The sequence below is a fragment of the Balaenoptera ricei genome, chromosome 10, assembly GCF_028023285.1.
Source record: "Balaenoptera ricei isolate mBalRic1 chromosome 10, mBalRic1.hap2, whole genome shotgun sequence".
Taxonomy (NCBI): domain Eukaryota; kingdom Metazoa; phylum Chordata; class Mammalia; order Artiodactyla; family Balaenopteridae; genus Balaenoptera; species Balaenoptera ricei.
Window position 1 is genome coordinate 22,144,888 of NC_082648.1, and position 19,208 is coordinate 22,164,095.

The 19,208-nt window shown below is 40.5% G+C and overlaps 1 protein-coding gene across 4 annotated transcripts in view; it reads right to left on the bottom strand.

The window, feature by feature from the left end:
* Positions 1-19,208, bottom strand: part of ITPR2 (inositol 1,4,5-trisphosphate receptor type 2) — a 524,073-nt gene that overhangs the window by 48,511 nt on the left and 456,354 nt on the right. For 2 of the 4 annotated variants that reach the window (XM_059935504.1, XM_059935506.1), the window contains 3 exons: positions 16,556-16,686; positions 15,291-15,456; positions 4,253-4,413 (listed from right to left, as the gene is read on the bottom strand). In XM_059935504.1, coding sequence (XP_059791487.1) covers positions 4,253-4,413; positions 15,291-15,456; positions 16,556-16,686 — 458 coding nt within the window. Of the gene's footprint in view, positions 1-4,252; positions 4,414-15,290; positions 15,457-16,555; positions 16,687-17,685; positions 17,881-17,968; positions 18,175-19,208 lie in introns of those variants that run through there. The other 2 variants (XR_009505331.1, XM_059935505.1) reach the window with 2 other exon arrangements.

Here is a 19,208-nt window from a genome sequence, read left to right on the forward strand (position 1 = left end):
AACAGCTTGGTGTAGGGTTTGAAGGCAGGGGTGAGGAAGTTTTAAGCTTCTGTTAATATTTCAGAGTCTTGATCCTGTCACTAGAGGGATGTAGAGGCACAAATGTATTTCCTGAGATTCTAACCCCTAGAAGCAATATATTAATTTATTTATAATGTATGTTTTAATGCACATTAGTATAAATATTCCTTATGGGACCTGGTAGTAAAGAATAAAGTTGAAGTATTGGAGGCGAAAAAATATACAGAGGGAGAAACATCCACAAACTTGTTATATTCTTGTTTTTCTCATTTCACCAGAAGACAGGAAACATTTTCTAAGGGCCTCTAGGTACAAACCAGGCTTAAAGTGTGTAGAATTCAGACGAGTTGTTTTGTGAACAAATATGAGGAACTTCCTTATTTTATTTTGCATAAATCCTTGAGGGTAAAAGCTACATCAATTATGAAGAATTAAAAACTTCTTCTAAAGCTCTATTGATAAACAAGCACTTAAATCAACTTGGTAAATGCACCTATTTTTAAGGACCAAAAATTAAAGTGGTAGGAAAATGGAAGTTTTCCTACCAAACTGTTAAGAGTAGTTACCTTTGACCTGGAGGGAGAGAAAATGTAGTCTCTGAATTGAGCTGCAGACATGCTTCAACTTGCCATGTGCTCTAAAATCTTCTCTCTCTAGGAGGATCAAGATTAGGAGGCCATAATCTCCAAGGAGCTTGGAGTAACAGATTTTCCAAATTGGGTTCATCAACTACAGATTTTTAGAAGTTTTCCAAAAAGGCTATTTCAGTAAATGAACACTCTTACCGGCAAGTGACTTTTTGTTTCCATCCTTCCAAAGCTTAATATCACTCCTCCTTCTCCTGCCCATTAAAATCCAGGACCAGTGCCTGTTCTCTTGGGTGTGCACTGCTTGGATGAGAATGAGACAGTTCATGTTGGAATAAGCTTGTGGGCTCTCCTCCCTCCTGTCCTGGTTCTGGAGAGAGTTCTGACAGGAGAGGATGGATAGACACACGGATCAGTATGTCTTAAAAATTCAAGCACAAGAGCCCGGCAAAATGCGGGTCTTAATGTGAAAGCTAAAGATGGGTCAACATTTTCGCAGCAGTCTTCTCTCACAGTGAAAGTCACCTGGTGATTTCCTTATCACAAAATCCAAAGGCTTGGGCCTGTCTCCTCTGTGCAGCAATTGATGCTTGGGCCTGTCTCCTCTGTGCAGCAATTGATGCTGTGAACTCTGACACGGAAATTCTCATCTCTTGGCTTCTAACACACTCCATTGCCTGGTTCTTCTTCTACACTTTTCAGTGTCTTCTTTTCTACTTATTTTACTTGTCTTTCTCTTTTTTCCTAAATGGGAGATTCACCCAGGTTCTGTCTCTGGCTTTCTCTTCTCCTCTCTCTGCATTTCTCCCTTCTCCCACCTCTTGCTAACCTGACAGCTTCAACTGTCATTCCATGTGGATGATCCCACTGAAAACTGTCAATTACTGAGTATCTATCATGAGCTGGACACTTTTATAAAAAAAATATTTACTTATTTTATTTTCTTTATTTTTTTGGCTGCGTCGGGTCTTAGTTGCAGCATACGGGATCTTAGCTGAGGCACACGGGATCTTTGTTGAGGCATGCGGGATCTTTCGTTGCGGCACGCAGGCTCTCTCGTTGAGGCGCATGAGCTCAGTAGTTGTGGTGCGCGGGCTTAGATGTCCCATGGCATGTGGGATCTTAGCTCCCCGACCAGGGATCGAACCCTCGTCCCCTGCATTGGAAGGTGGATTCTTTACCCCTGGACCACCAGGGAAGTCCCGAGCTGGACACTTTTTACATGTCATCTCACTGATCTCACACCAACTTTCTGCCTTTTAGGTGAGGATGCAGAATCTCAGGGAGGTTTGAAGACTCACCCAAGACATCAAGACCACACAGCAGATACGTGCTAGAGCCAGTGTTGGAGTTCAGATCTTTCTGGCTGTAAGGCCCATGCTGTTGTCACTACACCGGCCCTCCCATGATTCGGACTCTGGTCTCATTTCAAAATCCACAAGTCTTCTTCTCTGACTGGTTTCTTCTCCTAACAGAGACTTTCTGAAACCGTTCACCACCTTTCTCCCAATGACCCGGCTCACGGTGTCGGGAGCCTCTGTCTCATCTCGCAGTCCTTCCCTTCCCCTGCTCCTCCACACCCACCTCCTAACCTCACCAACTGCCAAGTACCACCTCTGACTTCATCTTTCCCTTCTCCGAACCAGCCGACACACCACTTCCTGAGCACTGTTCCCCAGGCCACATTCTTCCCTTAGGTACAATCTTCGGTGGCTTCCCACTGCTGAGAGAAAATAATGTCCAAATACCTACACTTCTTGCTCAAAAGTCCAATCTACTTTTTGGGTCATATCTCTCAGAACTTCCTGACAAGTAAACTGTGTACCAGTGAAACTGGGCAACTAACTATCCCCTGAGTGTCTGAATGTCCCATTTCTATGCTTTTGTTCAGGCTGCTCCTTCTTACAGGAACTCACTCTTAATCCAGCAGACACTCCCCATCTGCACAAACTCTACCCTGTCTCATGTAATGCACACGCAGACACACACACACACACACACGCACACCCCAATTCCCTTCCACCAACTTCCAGTTGGATGTCACTTTACATCTTTAAGCCTTCCCAGACTTCCATCTGTTCCACTCCTGGGGAACTTAGCTTGTTCTACTTTGGGTTTATCGCCCCCCTCCTCTTCTTAGTAAGCTCTAAATCCCTTGGCACAGAAGGGACATTTCAGACTCTTCAGCGTATTCCCTGCAATCTTTTATTCCAAGGGACATAATGGATGCCTGCCAAATACATATTAATTCAATTTAGTCAAACTTTGGTAAAATCTAGCAGTGTGAGGTCACATTTTAAATGCAATGTTGTACATGATTCTCCCCTAGCAAGAAGAAACAAAATGTTTCACACAGTCTCTGAGCATCTTGAGATCAAGACTGTATAAATGATGACTGTGAGTGCATAGCCTCAAGATGATTACCTTTTTTCCTAATGTAGAAGGGAGAGAGGGCAGAAAAGGATTTGTGGAGAAAAAGAAATAATGTTAGGTTCTGCCCACTGTCATATGAAGAATGGAGAGAAAATAACTTACGGTAGAATGCATGTCAATAAGATAGGATGGAAAATGCTGAATTATAAAAATTCAATTTACATGTACCTCTCCTGTGACACATAAATATTGTCAGGTAAGGTAAACTACTGCAATATTAACCTGTACTTAGTGAGATGTTAGCCTCTGAAAATGTTCTTTGGTTTTTCCCTATATTGTAGTTTATGTCTTCCTAAGTGGGTGATAAGTTCGCAGAGGGGAAGACGTAAGACCCACTGTTAGCTGGCTCTTCTGACACTCTGGTGTTTACTAAATGTTATCCTTGGGACTGAGCATCAAAGAGGGTCACCACTCTTCTATGGTCTCATTCTCAAATAGTTATTAACACAATTTTGGAGGATGATTTTTGAGAAAATATCCAATATATGGCTATGTTTATACACAAGAATTTATATCAGATTCAATGATACTCACTCCCTAATTGTGTATCATGGGTACAAGAAAGTTGTAACTTTGACTTCTCTTTCAGCCTGTTAGTTTTAATCTTCTATGAAGCAGAAGAAAGTTCAAATCATGGACAACCACGCCCTCTGTGCAATGCTACTGATCTTAAGGAGGAGTTACAAGCAACTGGAGCAGGATCAGTGCAAATCCATCACCAACACCAGTCAATCTATCCAAAATGTGTGCTGACAAAAAGCCAATGCTCTCCCATTGGGATTGAACATTATCCTCTCCCCAAACACAATTTAATTGCTTAAATCCTTAATTTCTGAAATTCAAGGAATTTCTTAAAGTATGAATCTCCTTTTGCCAATGGCAAAGTTCCAGGTTTGGGGAATTGAGACATTAGTGATGACAGGAGGCATGAGGTCAGAGGATGACAGACAGGACTGAATTCACTGCACAGAGAATTCTCCAGGAAATACCATCTGCACACCTGAGGCTTAGATTTGGTTTGTATAACCAAGAAGTCCACTAGGAACCAATGATTTAGCCAGGATAGGGGTTCTTCAATGACTGCCAGTCCTATTGAAAAGTTAACAAAATGATTGCTAGAAACTTTACGTTCTGGGAGAAAGGTAGGGTAGGGAAGGTGAAAGCAGACAAAATGCAACATAGTCACAGATGCAAACCCTCTTCTCACTCACCACAATCATTTGAGCCACGTAACTTTCAGGTCCAGTGTATTCAGTTGGGTCTTTCACCTTCACCAGGACTAGGAAGTACAAATAATGCCACATGTTGTGTTCTGACTTGATGTGCTCCTCAAAAGAAACCGTTTTATTATCAAACTTGTCCCTCTCGAGTCCTGCAAATCACAGGAGACACAATGTGTGTAATTTAATCAGCACTCACTTCGTGGCATAAAAACAAAACATAATAATTATTGTGAAAAAATGCTTTCTGAAAGAGCATGACAATTTAAAATGTTATGATTAAAAACAACGCAGTATATAAGACCTCCAGAAAAAAAGTCAGTTTTTAATTTCTTTCCTGTGGATCCTTAGAAATGCACAGTCCTATTATAGATGTAAAATTTGCAGACAATTTTAAATATAGCTGTATCAAACTTGTCAAATTAAACTGGACCGCAAGTCTAAGAAAAAGAAGTCAAAATGATTGTGCAAGAAAAAGCACGCTTGCTAATCAGGGCAGAAAGAAAATGTCATTTCAACCAGAAACTTGGGTAAAAAGAGAAAAGGCAGTTAACAGTCATCTCTTCAAAACCACTTGTAATCAGTGAAGGGCAAACGAATGTCCACAGAGATCTGGGCTCCGAGAGCAATAAGGACTCACAGGCTCATTCCACCCCTTAGACTACTGTGTTCCAGGCATTTTGGGGAGGGGAAGGTCTGCTCAATTTCCAGGGCATATTTTTAGCCTCTGGAAGGACACTGAGGAGTAATCTTACTGGGTAGTAAGATTCTTTTCTCTCAAAGGTTGAAGGGTAGATGAAAGGAAATGAATGGAGATGAAGAAAAACATCTATGGAAAAAGGAATTATACTGCCAAGTAAAATGGGATGTCGGGATTCAGTCTGGTTTTGCAGTTCAGATACTGGAGGAGAAATCTGGAAATTGAATTCCAAACCTGGCTACTCTTTTCCTAAACATATTTTTTTTTAAAAAAAAAAAGGTTATTTGGCCATTTAGGCATGAAGAAGACCCTTTAAACAATAAGATGCAAAGTACAATAAGTAAAAAAACCTGTCCCCAATGAAAGCGTGGCCCTTTAAATTATATTATTGGATATTTTTTACGGGAAATACCATAAAATTTGGCTGGCTGATGGCTATGCCTCATCTTACTTGACCTATCAACAGCTCAGCATGCTTCAAATAAAATCCAATCCTCTCCCCCAAAGCTGCTCCACCCATGTTCTCTTTTCATTCCATGACAACTCCGTTCTTCCAGTTTTCAAGCCAAAAGTCTAGGAGTCACCCTCGAATCCTCTCACTCTCTCTCACACATGCCACATCCAATTCATGTTGAAATTCTTTTGGCTCTACCTTCAACATATACCCAGAATCTGATTGCTTCTCAGCACCTCCATGGTTACCACTCTGGTCTGAGCCATTATCATGTCTCATCTGGATTACCCAAATAATCTCCAGACCCCTTGTTTCCACCTTTATTCTCTGTGGCCTATTCTCAACACAGCAGCCAGAGTGATCCTTTAAAAACCCGAGTAGGATGGTGTCCCTCCTCTGTGCCAAACCCTGCAGTGGCTCCTCACCTCCTCAGAATAAAGGTCAACGTTCTTACAATGCCCTACAAGTAGGGTTGCCGGGGAAAATACAGGATGCCCAGTTAAGTTCAAAGTTTGGAAAAACATCGAATAATTGTTGAGTTTAACTACATCCCATGCAATATCTTTTTGCTAAGCCCTAAGTGATGTGGCCCTCCAGCCTCTCTAACTTTGTCTCCCGCTCTCTTCTCCCTTGCTAACTCTCATCCAGCCACAATGGCTTCCCTGCTGTTCCTCGCACCCAGACCCCTGCCTCAGGGCCTTTGAACTGGCTGTTTCCTCTGCCCACAACCCTCTTCTCTCTGGTATCTCTTTGACTAACTCACTTACCTTCCAGTTTTTCTCAAATCTCACCTTCTTAATGTGGCTTAACTTGATCACTTTATTTAATCCTATAGCCTGTCTCTTCCGTTTTGCCGATACTTTTGATCACTCTTTCCTTGTCCCCTTCCTTTTCCTAGAGTGCTTATCACCTCTTAACAGACTGAATATAGCCATATCAAAGGCGTTTTACTAAACTGGACCACAAGTCTCAATTACAGAGGTAAAAATGATTGTGCAAGAAAAATCCAGCCTGCTAATTGGCACAGAAAAAAGGAATATCATTTTATCCAGGAACTTAGATATGAGCTTATTATGTTGATTATTTATTGCATGTCCATGGGCAGATATATGTGTCTCTTTTCTTCACCAACGGTCCCAATAGCTTAGAATATTGCCTGCTACATAGTCTGCACTGAATAAAATATTAATTGAATGAATTAAGAATATGTCACTAAGAATATAACAGAATTGAAGAGGTGCAGAAAGAGTAGGATATAAGCAGAAAGCAATGAGGCAGTAGAAGCTGTGAACTGGCAGAAAGCAGGAGGTAGAGCAGCAAGTAGAGAGAGGCAATTAGAATAGGGAAGCCATTCTAGACAGAGAGAAAGGGGAAGCTGAGAAAAAAGTTGTTGGGTAATAGTGTATGGTGGGGCTGAGGGTCTTGCTTTAGTTTCATGAATAGCATCTGGCCCTCCATGATGGCTCTTTGCTTACTGCACCTCTTATCTTAAATTGCTCATGTATTGTTTCAATAAATTCTCATTGCTTTAAGAAAAAAAGGAATATGTCACTCATAAAATATTGTTCCACTAGGATGGCTATAATCAAAAACAGATAATAGCAATGTTGATGACGACATGGATAACTTGGAACCCTCCTACACTACTGATGGAAATGTAAGATAGTGCAACTTTACAAAATAGCTTGGCAGTTCCGCAAAAGGTTGAACATAGAGTTACCATGTGTACCAGCAATTCCACTCCTAGGTATATACACAAAAGAAAAACATATGTCCACACAAAAGCATGTACATGAATATCCAGCATTATTCATAATAGCCAAAAAGTAGAAACAACCCAAATGTTCATCAACTGATAAAAAGATAAACAAAATATGGTATATCCATACAGTGGATATTTTTCTGCAATAAAAAGAAAGGAAGTATTGATACATGCTATAACATGAACCTTGAAAACATACCAAGTGAAAGAAGCAAGTCACAGAAGACCACATATTATATGATTCCATTTATATGAAATGTCCAGGATAGGCAAATCTATAGCAACAGAAAGTAGATCAATGGTTGCCTAGGGCTGAGGAGGAATGGAAGGTTTGGTGGGAAGGAAGGGAGCGGTGATGGCTAAAGGGTATGAGGTTTCTTTTGAGGGCAATGAAAATGTTCTAAAATTGATTGTGATGATGGATGGACAACTCTGAATATACTAAACCCATTGAATTATACACTTTAAGTGGGTGAATCATACAGTATGTGAGGTGTACCTCAACAGAGTTATTACCAAAAAAAAGGAGAACATTTTAAAGTAGCTTTCTCCTAGAATTCAATTCAAACAATTCCCTGCCTGTTGCAAGGTACATAGGACTATAAAGATAATGTCTACCATCAATTAACCTATAATATGGGAGAGGAAACAGACAACTTGTTTTATATTCTGAAGTGATATAATCTGCCAAGGAAACATAAAGGAGGACAAAATGAGTTCTGAGCAGGTACATTTTAAAAGGTTTCAAAGAGGCATAAAACTTTAAATGTCTGGCCTATGAAACATGATCATGGCAAGTGGAGAAGAGATGAACGGTAAGAAAAGGTACTTAATTTTTATTGAGCACCTATTTATGCTGACAACTATAAAGATGTCCAAATATGCTATAATAATTACAATAATACGATCTGACCTTTTAGCATGTGAGGAAAGAGATTCAGAGGGATTCAATTAATTGCTCAAGTTAACACCTCTATTTAGCGGAAAAGTCAGCCAGTATTTAAATAAAAATATTCCTGACTCCAAAGCCATGTTCTTTTGCCTCTGGGCTGAGGAAATAGCACAGCAAAACTAGAGATGAGAGCAAATGCCCTGTTTGGGGGACTGTCAATTCCTCTGGTGTGGCCAGGAGGGAACACTCGGAAATGAAGATGAAATGGTACATTTGGCACAAACCATGAAAAGTATTAAACACAAAGCTAAGGAGTCTGTGCTTTATGCTGAAGATTTTTTAGTGAGCCTAGCATACTGGGAGCTGTGCTTTAAGTAACTCCCTGTGCCAGGATTTAGAGGAAGACTGTGGGAGAAGAGGCTAAGGGTAGGAGTCCGGGGGGCTAGGACAGGGGAGGAGGGATATAAGGGAGGGAAACTGGTTGTCTTTCATCTTCACTGGGTCTTGCTCTCTAAGCTTGATCACCCATTCCCATGGTTTCAAGCATCATCACGCTGATGAGTTCTCGATCTTTATCCCCAGTACTGACCCTTCTTCTCAACTTTAGATTCTATTTCCTGCTGCCTCCTGGATAACTTATGGGCATCTCAAACTCAACTCATCAAAGATTTGTTTCTTTAGTCCTTCTTCTTCCCCTCTGTTAATGAAGTCCCTGTCCACCAGTGAACTTGAAGTTGCCCTCAGACTCATGCACTGACTATCTACTCTGTGCACATGTCTTGTAGTCACTCTGACTTTCTCACCATTCTCCAAACACACCAACTCCTCTGAAAACTCTACGCCCCCATCTAGCCTCTTTCCCACTTTACAGGAATTCCTTCTCCAAGAGCCAACTCAACCACTGCCACAGCTCTGACTCCCTTGGTTGATCCTCTCTGTGTCTTTGCTATGAAAATTTGTCTGTTTCTATCTTAGGCTCTACTACTTTGTCTGATTTACTCTTGTTTTACCGGCACCTGGCATAGTAGCTGGAAAACAGTAGGCATTCAACTAAAGTTCACAGAATAATTGAATGTATGAATAATAAAGATTGAAGAGGACTCTGAAGTAGAAACTGAAGAGTGCTTGATGTCTGATTAGAGGTACCAATTTAGGAAGAATCAAGGATGACTCGATATTCTGACTTGAATGACCAAGTTTAAGGTAATATCACTAAATCAAGAGGAAAAAAAACAGAAGGAAGAGATTTTAAAGGGAGGATGTATTTGATTTTGGATGTGTTGAGTTTAAGATGCCTACAGAACAACCAATGTTGGGATGTTAGGTAGGAAGCTGGAAATTCCAAACAGAGCATTCAAGGCATAACTCTACTAGTCCAAGGATAAATGACATAAAATGAACAACGAAAGCCAGAGCATCAGATGAGACAACCAAGGGAGAAAGAAAGGAAGGGTAAGAGGAGCTCTGTGTGCGCAATACAAACTTTTCAGGAAACATGTTAAGACTACACTTATGTTGTGTTTCCCACCCAGTATGACTAAGGTAAGAGAACATACCCACCCACTAGCCAGGCATCCACATTCCTCTTCTCTGCTTTATTTTTCCCCATAGTCATCATTTGACATTCTATGTATGCTGGAAAATAAGTTCCATGATGGAAGTGTTTTTTTGTCTGTTTTTATTCACTGCAATACCCTAGCACTTAGTAGATGCTCAGTAAGTAACGGTTGAACAAACAGGTGAATGAATGACTTTCACGCATAAGTATAGACAATAAAGATAATAAAATAATGCGCAAAGTATAGAGAAGGGACTAATTACCAAGAGAAGAACATAGATGCCCCCCCTCACAATTTAGCCTTTATTTCCTATTAAATCATCTAGAAAGATCTTTAATTCTAGGAACCTGACCCTCCTATGATAGGAGTTCTGACCTATCATCAAATCCTTTCTCCATTTTGTTATTTTGTCACACCTGGTCTGTCGACATCTCCTTTTCACTGGATTTTGCACCTCTAGTAATTCAAAATTAATAGTTAATGTGGACAACAGAGTCAATTTGTTTCCATGCTTACTGCTTCAGCCCTGTCATGTGCTCATCATCACCTCATCATGACTGCCTTCTGGACCACTAGCAACTGTTTTCTGAATCCCAACTCTGAAACATCTGGTTCACTGTCTTCCAGGCTAAGAAAGTCCCATTTGCTCTCACTGCCTGTCACAGTACCCACCTCTTCTGTTGCTACTATGGGCATCCTCGGAATATCCCTGGGGCCAACTCCTACTGCGGAGAATCTCTCCTCTGTTATTTGATACTATATCCCCCTTTGGATCACAATTTAACACCGAACTCCTCCAAGAACCATTTCTAGATTAATCACAACTATTTGATAGCCTACTAATACAACCCCCAAATATCCCAAATGTTTAAATTATTCTTGTAATTAAGTTCTTCTAATATATATGGTATATATTAGATCTTATATGTGGTAAGTGATTCCAGGAATGAATGCATATCTAGATATACTTTATCACAACACTTCCCACATGTTTCTGCCCTTTGAGGGCAGAGAATAAAGAACCCTTATGTTACTGAGGTCCCAGGGATTAGCAGCTAAAAGAGCTTGAAAACACTTTTCAATATTTAAGTAAGTTTCTATTTTAAATGTTCATACTAAATTTGTTCTACTTTACAAAGTATTTGCTCTAATATAAAAATACTATTTGAATTTGCTCTCAGGTTAACTCACCTAAATGGTCTCTCAAATTTGTTAATAAATGTGAAGCTTCTGAAAAATAGGCCATGTTGATCTAATACCTTCTGATATATCACCCTATATCCCTGTGGACATGTGTATGCCACAGAAACAATACCATACATGTGACAAAACTTGGGATAACTTGGAATTAGTGCATCTAAGTTTTTTGTCTGCAGTATATAGCAATTTAGGACTTACTTGCTTTATCTCCCTTTTATAGGTTATATGTCACATAAGTATAGAGACAATGTTAATTTGGAGGTGACTAATTAGATAGTCATTTATTAAGCAAATAGTTATGAATGATCCCTAATATACACTATGGAAGCATAAAAATGGATAAGATGTAGATGTGGATCTCCTAAAGACGAGAAGTTATCATGTATTGAGAGCTTACTCTCAGTTAAGCATTGAGCTAAGAAATTTTATATACAGGATTTCATTTATACCCACCACAACCCCAAAACATGGCATTATATTCCTCACTTTCAAGGTGAAAGGAAAGTTGACCAAGACCACATAGCCAGGATGTGGAACCTGTGTAAACCCATGTCTACTTGATGGTAAAGTTCATATACTTTCTATAATATGGCAAGGCATAGTATACAACAGAGGAGATGAGACAATGAAAAATGTGTACAGTACTATATAGTTAATTGTGATCGACAAATTTAGGAGCAGATGTGTTTGCTTCTGGTTAGTGAGATCAGAGAAAGCTGAATTCATGGAACAATGGCTTTAGATCTGGGTCTCAGAGTCAGGGCAGTAGTTCAACAGCTTAGGAGTTTGGGCATTCCAAACAGAAACACCATAACTGAGAACACATGAGAGAGAGTTAAAGATGAGTAATGCAGTTGAACCAGAACCTGAGCTATAAATGGGAGAACAGTGGATGAAAAGACAGGCAAAAAAGAAGGGGCCCAATTGTGAGGCACCTTATATGCCAGGAAAATCAGAATTTTAGAATTATAGACTGTACAATGTTATTGATAGGCTTTTGAGTAAGGAAATGAGTTCAAAGTGGAAAATTCTGTCTGGCAGCGCTGAACAGTCCATTTGGGGGTTATGAGCCAGGGTGAGCCTCAAAAACCAAGGTGTGGCTGTGGGAATATGTGGAAGGAAGTGAGACTGTGAAAGCAGATTCATTACTACGTGGTAACTAGTGCACCTGGAAGAGGAAAAAGGAGATGCTTAAAATGATGGTGAAGTTCCCAGCCCAGTGGGGTATCATTAATTGCAATACAGAAGACAAGATAAGTTGCTGGGTTAGAGGAAGGAGATGGAAAGGCATGATGCACTGGTTTGTAGACATGGTAAAATTGGCTGCCAGGAAGTCATATCTTTTTAAATGTCAATCAATCATGGAAAATAAAGAACAAAAGCCTGGAGAGAGGTTGGAGCCCTGGCTGCATATTTGGCAATAATCTACATAAAGTGGTGTTAAAGAGAAGGGCAGAGGGAAGAGACAAGGAGTCTATGATAAAATCAGAACCTCTGATCCAGGGGTTGGGAGAAGGACTAGGGCCTTGTGATAGACCCAGAGAACGTGCAATCTGAGCTAGAAGAAAAGGTCAGCAGGAAGTTCATGATGAGATTTGAGACAAACATTTCAACTTGGTGATGAAGGTTATTGTGATATTTTAAGGAATTTACAGGTTACAGGCTTTTTGATAACTGTGAAAAGCCAGAGAGAATTTGACATTGAAGGGAAAGCTCAGAAGAGCAGAAATAGGGGTGAAGTGATGCGCTTCTTTTGCTGTTCATGTCTTTTGTTGTTATAATAGGGGGGACAGGATCATGTCTTAGAATGAGGCTCAGTCTACCGACAGATTTTTCCAAAGAACCCATGTTTCAGAGGTAGTGTGCTGACATAATAGTTATTACGATTGTGAAGAAAAAGGCTTCGAGGAAGCAGTGTAAAGGCAAGACCATGAGACACAGGAAGATCTTCAAAGGTACTATCTTTCTTCCTCTGTGGGACTCACCCTTCTATATAATAACTCTCTTCCGCAAATCCCCCAATTATTGCACAACATCTTTCTGGCGCCATGTCAATCTTGTGTTCCTCTATCTAATCTAGACGTATAAAGAGAAGACTCTTCTTTTTGTGTCATTTCCTTCCAGCAAGTCCCTCCCCAGCACTGTGCAATCTGGTATCTGCCCTTACCTTCCTGGAAACTCCTCTCTAAAAACTCCAAAACCTCCTAAACGAGGAATTCAAAGGCTCTGCTTCAGTTCATGTTACTGCTTTGACACAGTTGACAATCAATTCTTTTGTTCCCAAGGGTATTTTCTCCCTTCGCTTCCACGTGCCACACGTGCCCGGTTGTCCTCACGCCATTCGGACTGGAAAGGTTTTGTGAGTGTGTGATCGCCTTTCTCTTTCAACTTTTCAGTGCTGATGTTTCCCATGTGAACTCCCATCATCTCCTCCTCTCACTTGGAAGCCTTCCTCCACACTCCAGCTGTTTCTATGTCATACGGGCTGAGGATTCCCCAGTACTGTCTCCTTCTCTGAGGCTCAGACCCACATGTTGACCTCTGTGCTGAGTGTATCCCACTGGGCTGTTCAGTACATACCTCAATTTCAGTACTTCCAAAGCCAAATTCAGTATATGCCTATGTAAAATTGTTTTTCTTCTTCTATTCTCAAACTCAACTGTTGGTACTGCCATCCACCCAGGTACCCACGCTCTCTCATATCCGTTCCAAACCAAACCATTGAGATTTAAAAACTCTATCTCCCCAATATTTCTTAACTTTGTCCTCTAATCCTGAATACTGCCACCACTACCTCTCCCGGATCAAGGTTTTGTTACCTCTTATGGACTCTGGCAATAACCTTCTACCTAGTTACTCTGCCTCCAATATTGTCCCCTGATGAACAACTTCCCATAGCTGCCACAGTGTTCAAAAATAAAAATTAGACCCTGCATCCTCTACTTAAAATTCTTTAATTGTTCGCCATCCTCTGTAAGTCCATAGGATGAAGTCCAAGCTTTCTAATATAAAAGGCCACATATGATCTGGCCAATCTCTTTTGCTGGCAGTGCCCTGCTCTGAAACTTATACTCCAGAAACACTGAACTGTTTACAGGAAATGAAGATTCTACTCATGCTGTTCACCCCTCCACGTCTTTCCTTCTGCTGGCCACTCTGCTTCTGTCCACTTGGATATGGCTCTCTCCCTTCCATCTTTTTTTTTTTTTTTTGGCCGCGCCATGTGGCATGCAGGATATTAGTTCCCCGACCAGGGATCGAACCCGTGCCCCTTGCATTGGCAGCGTGGAGTCTTAACCACTGGACTACCAGGAAAGTCCCTCCCTTCCATCTTTTACCATCAGCTCCATCACCATTTCTTCTAAGAAACCTTTCTTGACTCTTCCTCGGCTGCCCCCTACCACAACCCAACGAGATGTTAACAACCCGTAAACTTCTCCATCATTTCCCTTAATGCATTAGATAGCACTGATATTTATTGTGTCTGTATTCCACAACAGATTGTGGACACCCCAAAGGGCATGTCTAATTTGTGTTTGTTTCCTCGGAATACAGATCATGATCACAGGTTAATATCTGGCATACTCCCACCTGTTGGAGGGATGTTGGAAAGGCTTGGAAGAACCATTCAGGGAAATGAGACAGTTGATAAAAGGTGAACCAAGGAAGGAAGGGGATTTATTGCAGGTCCAGTTTAAGTTATATAGAATAAACATCGTAGTGAGGCCCTTATGTTTGTTTCGTGACTTTTATCAAAAAGATTCTTCAGCTTGACATGGAAAAATAGATGGTGAGTATCACCAGGAGTTGATGATTATTCAAGGAGGGGGAAGGATCCTAGGGCGACTAAGCCAGCTACAGAGACTACTAAAGCCAGAAAGGGCTAAGGTCTATGAAGCAGAGGGTAGAGCCAAAGGAAATAATGAAGACAAAGAGAAGGTTGGGTGGGTCTGAGAGAGCTAACGATAGAAGAATAGGAGGACAGGGTGTGAGAGAGAGAGGGAGGGAGGGAGAGAGTGACAGAAACTGAGAGAAAGCACAATTCAGAATCAAAAACAAAGTGCTGCCAGTGAGTAGAAGTTCAAGCTGCTGGGAAAATCATCTGTGGATTCATAACCTAGCAAAATAAAGTAAAAATCATTCTATTGTTTAATCAATATGTTACTGTGATTAAAAATCTGTTTGCCAGTTGGTGGAACCTTTTGGTATTTTGTAACACATACTATAGTCAGAGAATCATACAAATTGCAGAAATAATGACAAGTTAGCTTTGGGATGTAATTCTTCTGCTTTTTCTGGAAGCAGAGTATCCCAGTCCAACGCTGTTATATAATCTGAATTTTGTCCAGCTTTCATTTTGAAATAGTTTTTCCCAAAGCATGGCAAACAAAAATCATTCTAGTCTCTCCTTTCTACTGGGCAGTTTCTTTCTCTATTATTTTAGTATCTTGAGAACACTTACCACAGATGAAGCAGGTTGTCTTTAGAATTTCTTCTTTTTTCTGTTTTTCACTTCTGAGATCCGCAAAAGTATCAATGATAACCCCAAAAATCAAGTTAAGAACGATAATGATGACAATGAAATAAAAAAGAAGGTCATACACCACTCGGGCAGCAAACAAGGGCTCCTGAAATAAAAAATTTTAAAACATTAAAAAAAACCCCATTGTGTATATATACATATGTACACATTTTCGAGGCATGTTGATTTAGCATATTGTCTAGCAGAAAGTATATATTCAATCATTGTTTGCTAAATATGAATAGTATTCCAAGTTGGAAAAATAAGACCCACTTTCTATCTTTGTTTTCTTTAAGTGTTGTGAGGAAAACTTTCCAGTCTGTTCCCAGACCCTTCCATTCCCTAGGACTTGCACTTTTCCTCTCCAAGGGAGGGATTTACTGTGTATTAAAAACCACTTTACGTGTCATTGTGCTAAATGCATTTTGGTGCAGTGGGCCCCTATCCCAGAAGCTGCACAAAAGGTAGACAAATACCAGTCCCAAAGGTCAGAGATTAGAGATTTGAGGATGATCTAATGATCCGTCCATTTCTGGAGTCAATTTTGTTCTTGGCCTTATAGAGTTAAGTACATTCAACTCAGGCTTATTTCTACTTGACAAACGGTATTAAAATACACATTAGAGATCAGATAGCCTAGACGTTTCATAGATGAGGAAACATGAGATGAACGGACAATGTGATCTGGCTGGCCTGTTGGAGGACTGAGATTATTCAAGCTCCCAGGGTGGCACTTGAGACGTTGTAGCCAATGAGAAATTTTTCAGCCTTGCCATTGGAATATACGAAATCCTGTTAGAATTTGTTCAGATTTGATATTCCTCGTGGATAAATAATAGAGGCTGTTCCTATTCAGAGGCAAAGAGTAAATCTTCATGCCTGAGAAACCTGAGAGACAAAAGGCAGCCTGGTTTCTGTGATTTATGTAACAATCAACTCCTCCATAAAGACTATAGTCGCAATATACAGTTCAAAGGTGGGCAGAGTTCGTGACCCTACTGACATACATAGATATCTAGGACATCAGCTGTTTCTATGTAATCCCAGTATACAACGAATTGGTTTCAATGGCCATCGTGATACTGTTAAAGCAAACAACATAACATACAGTACCCTGAAAACAAAAACCATATTGTAAATGCTGCTAAGAAAGGTTAAAACAAGATCATGTGCTTCTTGAAAAACCATTTTTCTCCAGCTTTTACATCTTTTGAGGGTCTTCTCAGCACATCTCCCACGCCGCCACCGTTCCTGAGGCCCTGGTTCAGGACAGTCACAATGCACATAAGGAGGGTGTCACACGTCCTTTCAATTCCATCTTCATACTCCTCAGCAGCTACAAAAACAAACAAGTCAAAAAGTACAGCAACCTCGTGCTTTTAAAGCACACTCTTATGTACTGTCAAAGATCTATTTCTTTATAACTGTGTCAGGACACAGTTTTTTGAAGGGATATAACACGTATTTTCTATGCAGCAGCCCGTGAAGCCCATGACTGACACAGACTCATAAAGCACGCATATAATATCCCCAAATCATTTTTTCTTCCATCGGTGGAAAATGACAGAATGAAAAGGACAGAATATAAGAAAGCTAATATTCATTGCGTGTTGTCGTGATGTGGGGAGATTTCAGTAAGACCTTCTGAAAAGACAGTCAACTCACCCAGGAAGCAAAAGTATCATGGGGGGAAAGAGCTTGTACAAGGAAGCTAGGTGAAGCCAGCTTTAAATTCTACTCTGTTGCAGAACTGTGACTTGGGCAAGTTACTTAATCTCAACGTCCTCATCTGTAAAATGGGGAGGTCTGTTTAAGGATTAAACCCTTCAGAGGGTTATTTAAGGATTATATTTAAGGTATGTAAAACACTTTGTACAGAGATTGGCATACCCACAGTAAGTTAAGGGCTCACAAATTGGGGCAAATACTATTTCATTTCTTTAGTAAGTGTCTAAGCTTTCTGAATGACCAGCATGGAGCTACAGATAAGAAGCACAATGCATTTATGTAAACAATTTATTTCATGTAAATAATTTATTTTATGTGAATGTGTTTATGTGAAAATATTTAGGGACAAACGGAGAGAGATAAAAAAATATAATGTGACAGAAAAATTCCTAGTCTTATTTTGTTTAAAGATAAAGTTACCAAATATGGTAGTAATCTCTCAGTCATTTAAAATAATAAAAAATTCACATGAAATTGGATACTAGAATCAGGATTTCCTAAATTAAGTAAGCAGAAATGTACTTTTCTTGTTACAAGATTAAAGAACCATAGTGGCACTGAATTTTGGAACGGTGTAGCCAGTCTGCATGTCATGGTGTGAATGTAAAAACAACCACCACCAAAGGAAAAAGAAAAAGAATCCTTCTATTGATAATTTTGTGTACCTGATCCACTACAAATAGCCTGTCCGGTACTTTGTCATGGAAAGGTTGATTTTCTTCTTGTAAGCTGACTTTAACATCACATGGACGAGGGATCTGGCATTTTCCCTTTATTCAGAGCTGCTTCTTTCTAAAACATGCTTCTCAAGAGGAGGGCGGAAGTCAGAGATGGGCAAGCATCAAATGCAGCATCAAAGATATCAGCAGAGTCTGTGCTGGACCACTTACCGTAGAGGTGAGCACCAAGGCACATTCTGACTTAGAAAGTAGAAGAAATAAAGCCACTTTTGGAGACAGGAGAAACGAGGAAGAAGTAAAGCTTGCGGTGCCAGCAGTCAGAACAGCAGAAGAGGCAAGAAAGGCAGAGAAGACAGTGAGAAAGCTCAGTCTGCAAAGTGCTTGGTTAGGTCCCCGACACCCGGTGGTGGTGATGGCTAGGAAGAATGTGAAGAAAATCGTTAGAAATGTTTAAGAGAGTTAAAGGAATTTTTGAAGAGAAATATGGTTTTCCAACAATGCAGTCACGTGCAGTATGTCTATACACTACTTTGCCATGGTCAGACTTTCGATCAATCTTTTCTATCTAGTGGCAGGATCTGCATTCATTTATTTAATCAGCAACTACCTGGTCCTGTGACACCAATGTTTACTAAAGACTTATTAAGTGCCAGATTAATCAGCTTATGGAAGCTACAGGAAAGTGCTCCCATCTCTCCCCAATAATTCAGAAGTGAGGTTGTTTGCTCTTTCATAAGAGGTGAGCTAGTAAAATCCACACACAATTCACATGATTAGCCATTGTGCAATAAAATAGATTGGCTGCAAATACATAAAACGAATTGGCTTTCTGTGTGACATGTAAACAGGGGGAGAGTGCCCAGGTCAGGGTCAATGCCAGCCATAGTCAAGTCCACTCACTCCATAACTAGTGCTTGGGCATGCCAGTTTTACACAGTAGCCTCTAGGAGCTTGGTTAATAACGTTTTTACCTTTGTGAGACGGATCTACTCATAATATGTTAAGCCAAGTTCCCAGGCCTTCAGGCTGAGAGCCAGGCCCTGAGTCACGATGAATTCACCTAAATAAGTGCCATCTTGTGGAGACCTACCTACATAACCAGCTTTCCCCATTCCAAACCTGCTTCATTTCAATATATCAAGAGCCCTTGCGTTAGGTGCTAGAAATACAAGTGGGAAGATGAAAGTGCTGCAGCCGCCAGGAAACTTATGGTCCCCTAGGAAATGTGGGTAGCAGATGAACAAAGGCAGTGCAGTACCATGGGTACTGAGGAGGCAGGATGGATGAGCATCTCATGGGCTGGGGTGTCGGGGGCAGCATCCTAAAGGAGGGGGTACCTGGGTTGAATACTGAAGGAGGGCATGGTTGGCCAGTAAGATCAGCGAAGACATTCCAGGCACATAAAGTGGGATGAGCGAAGGCAAACAGGCGTGAAAAAACATCTGGAGTG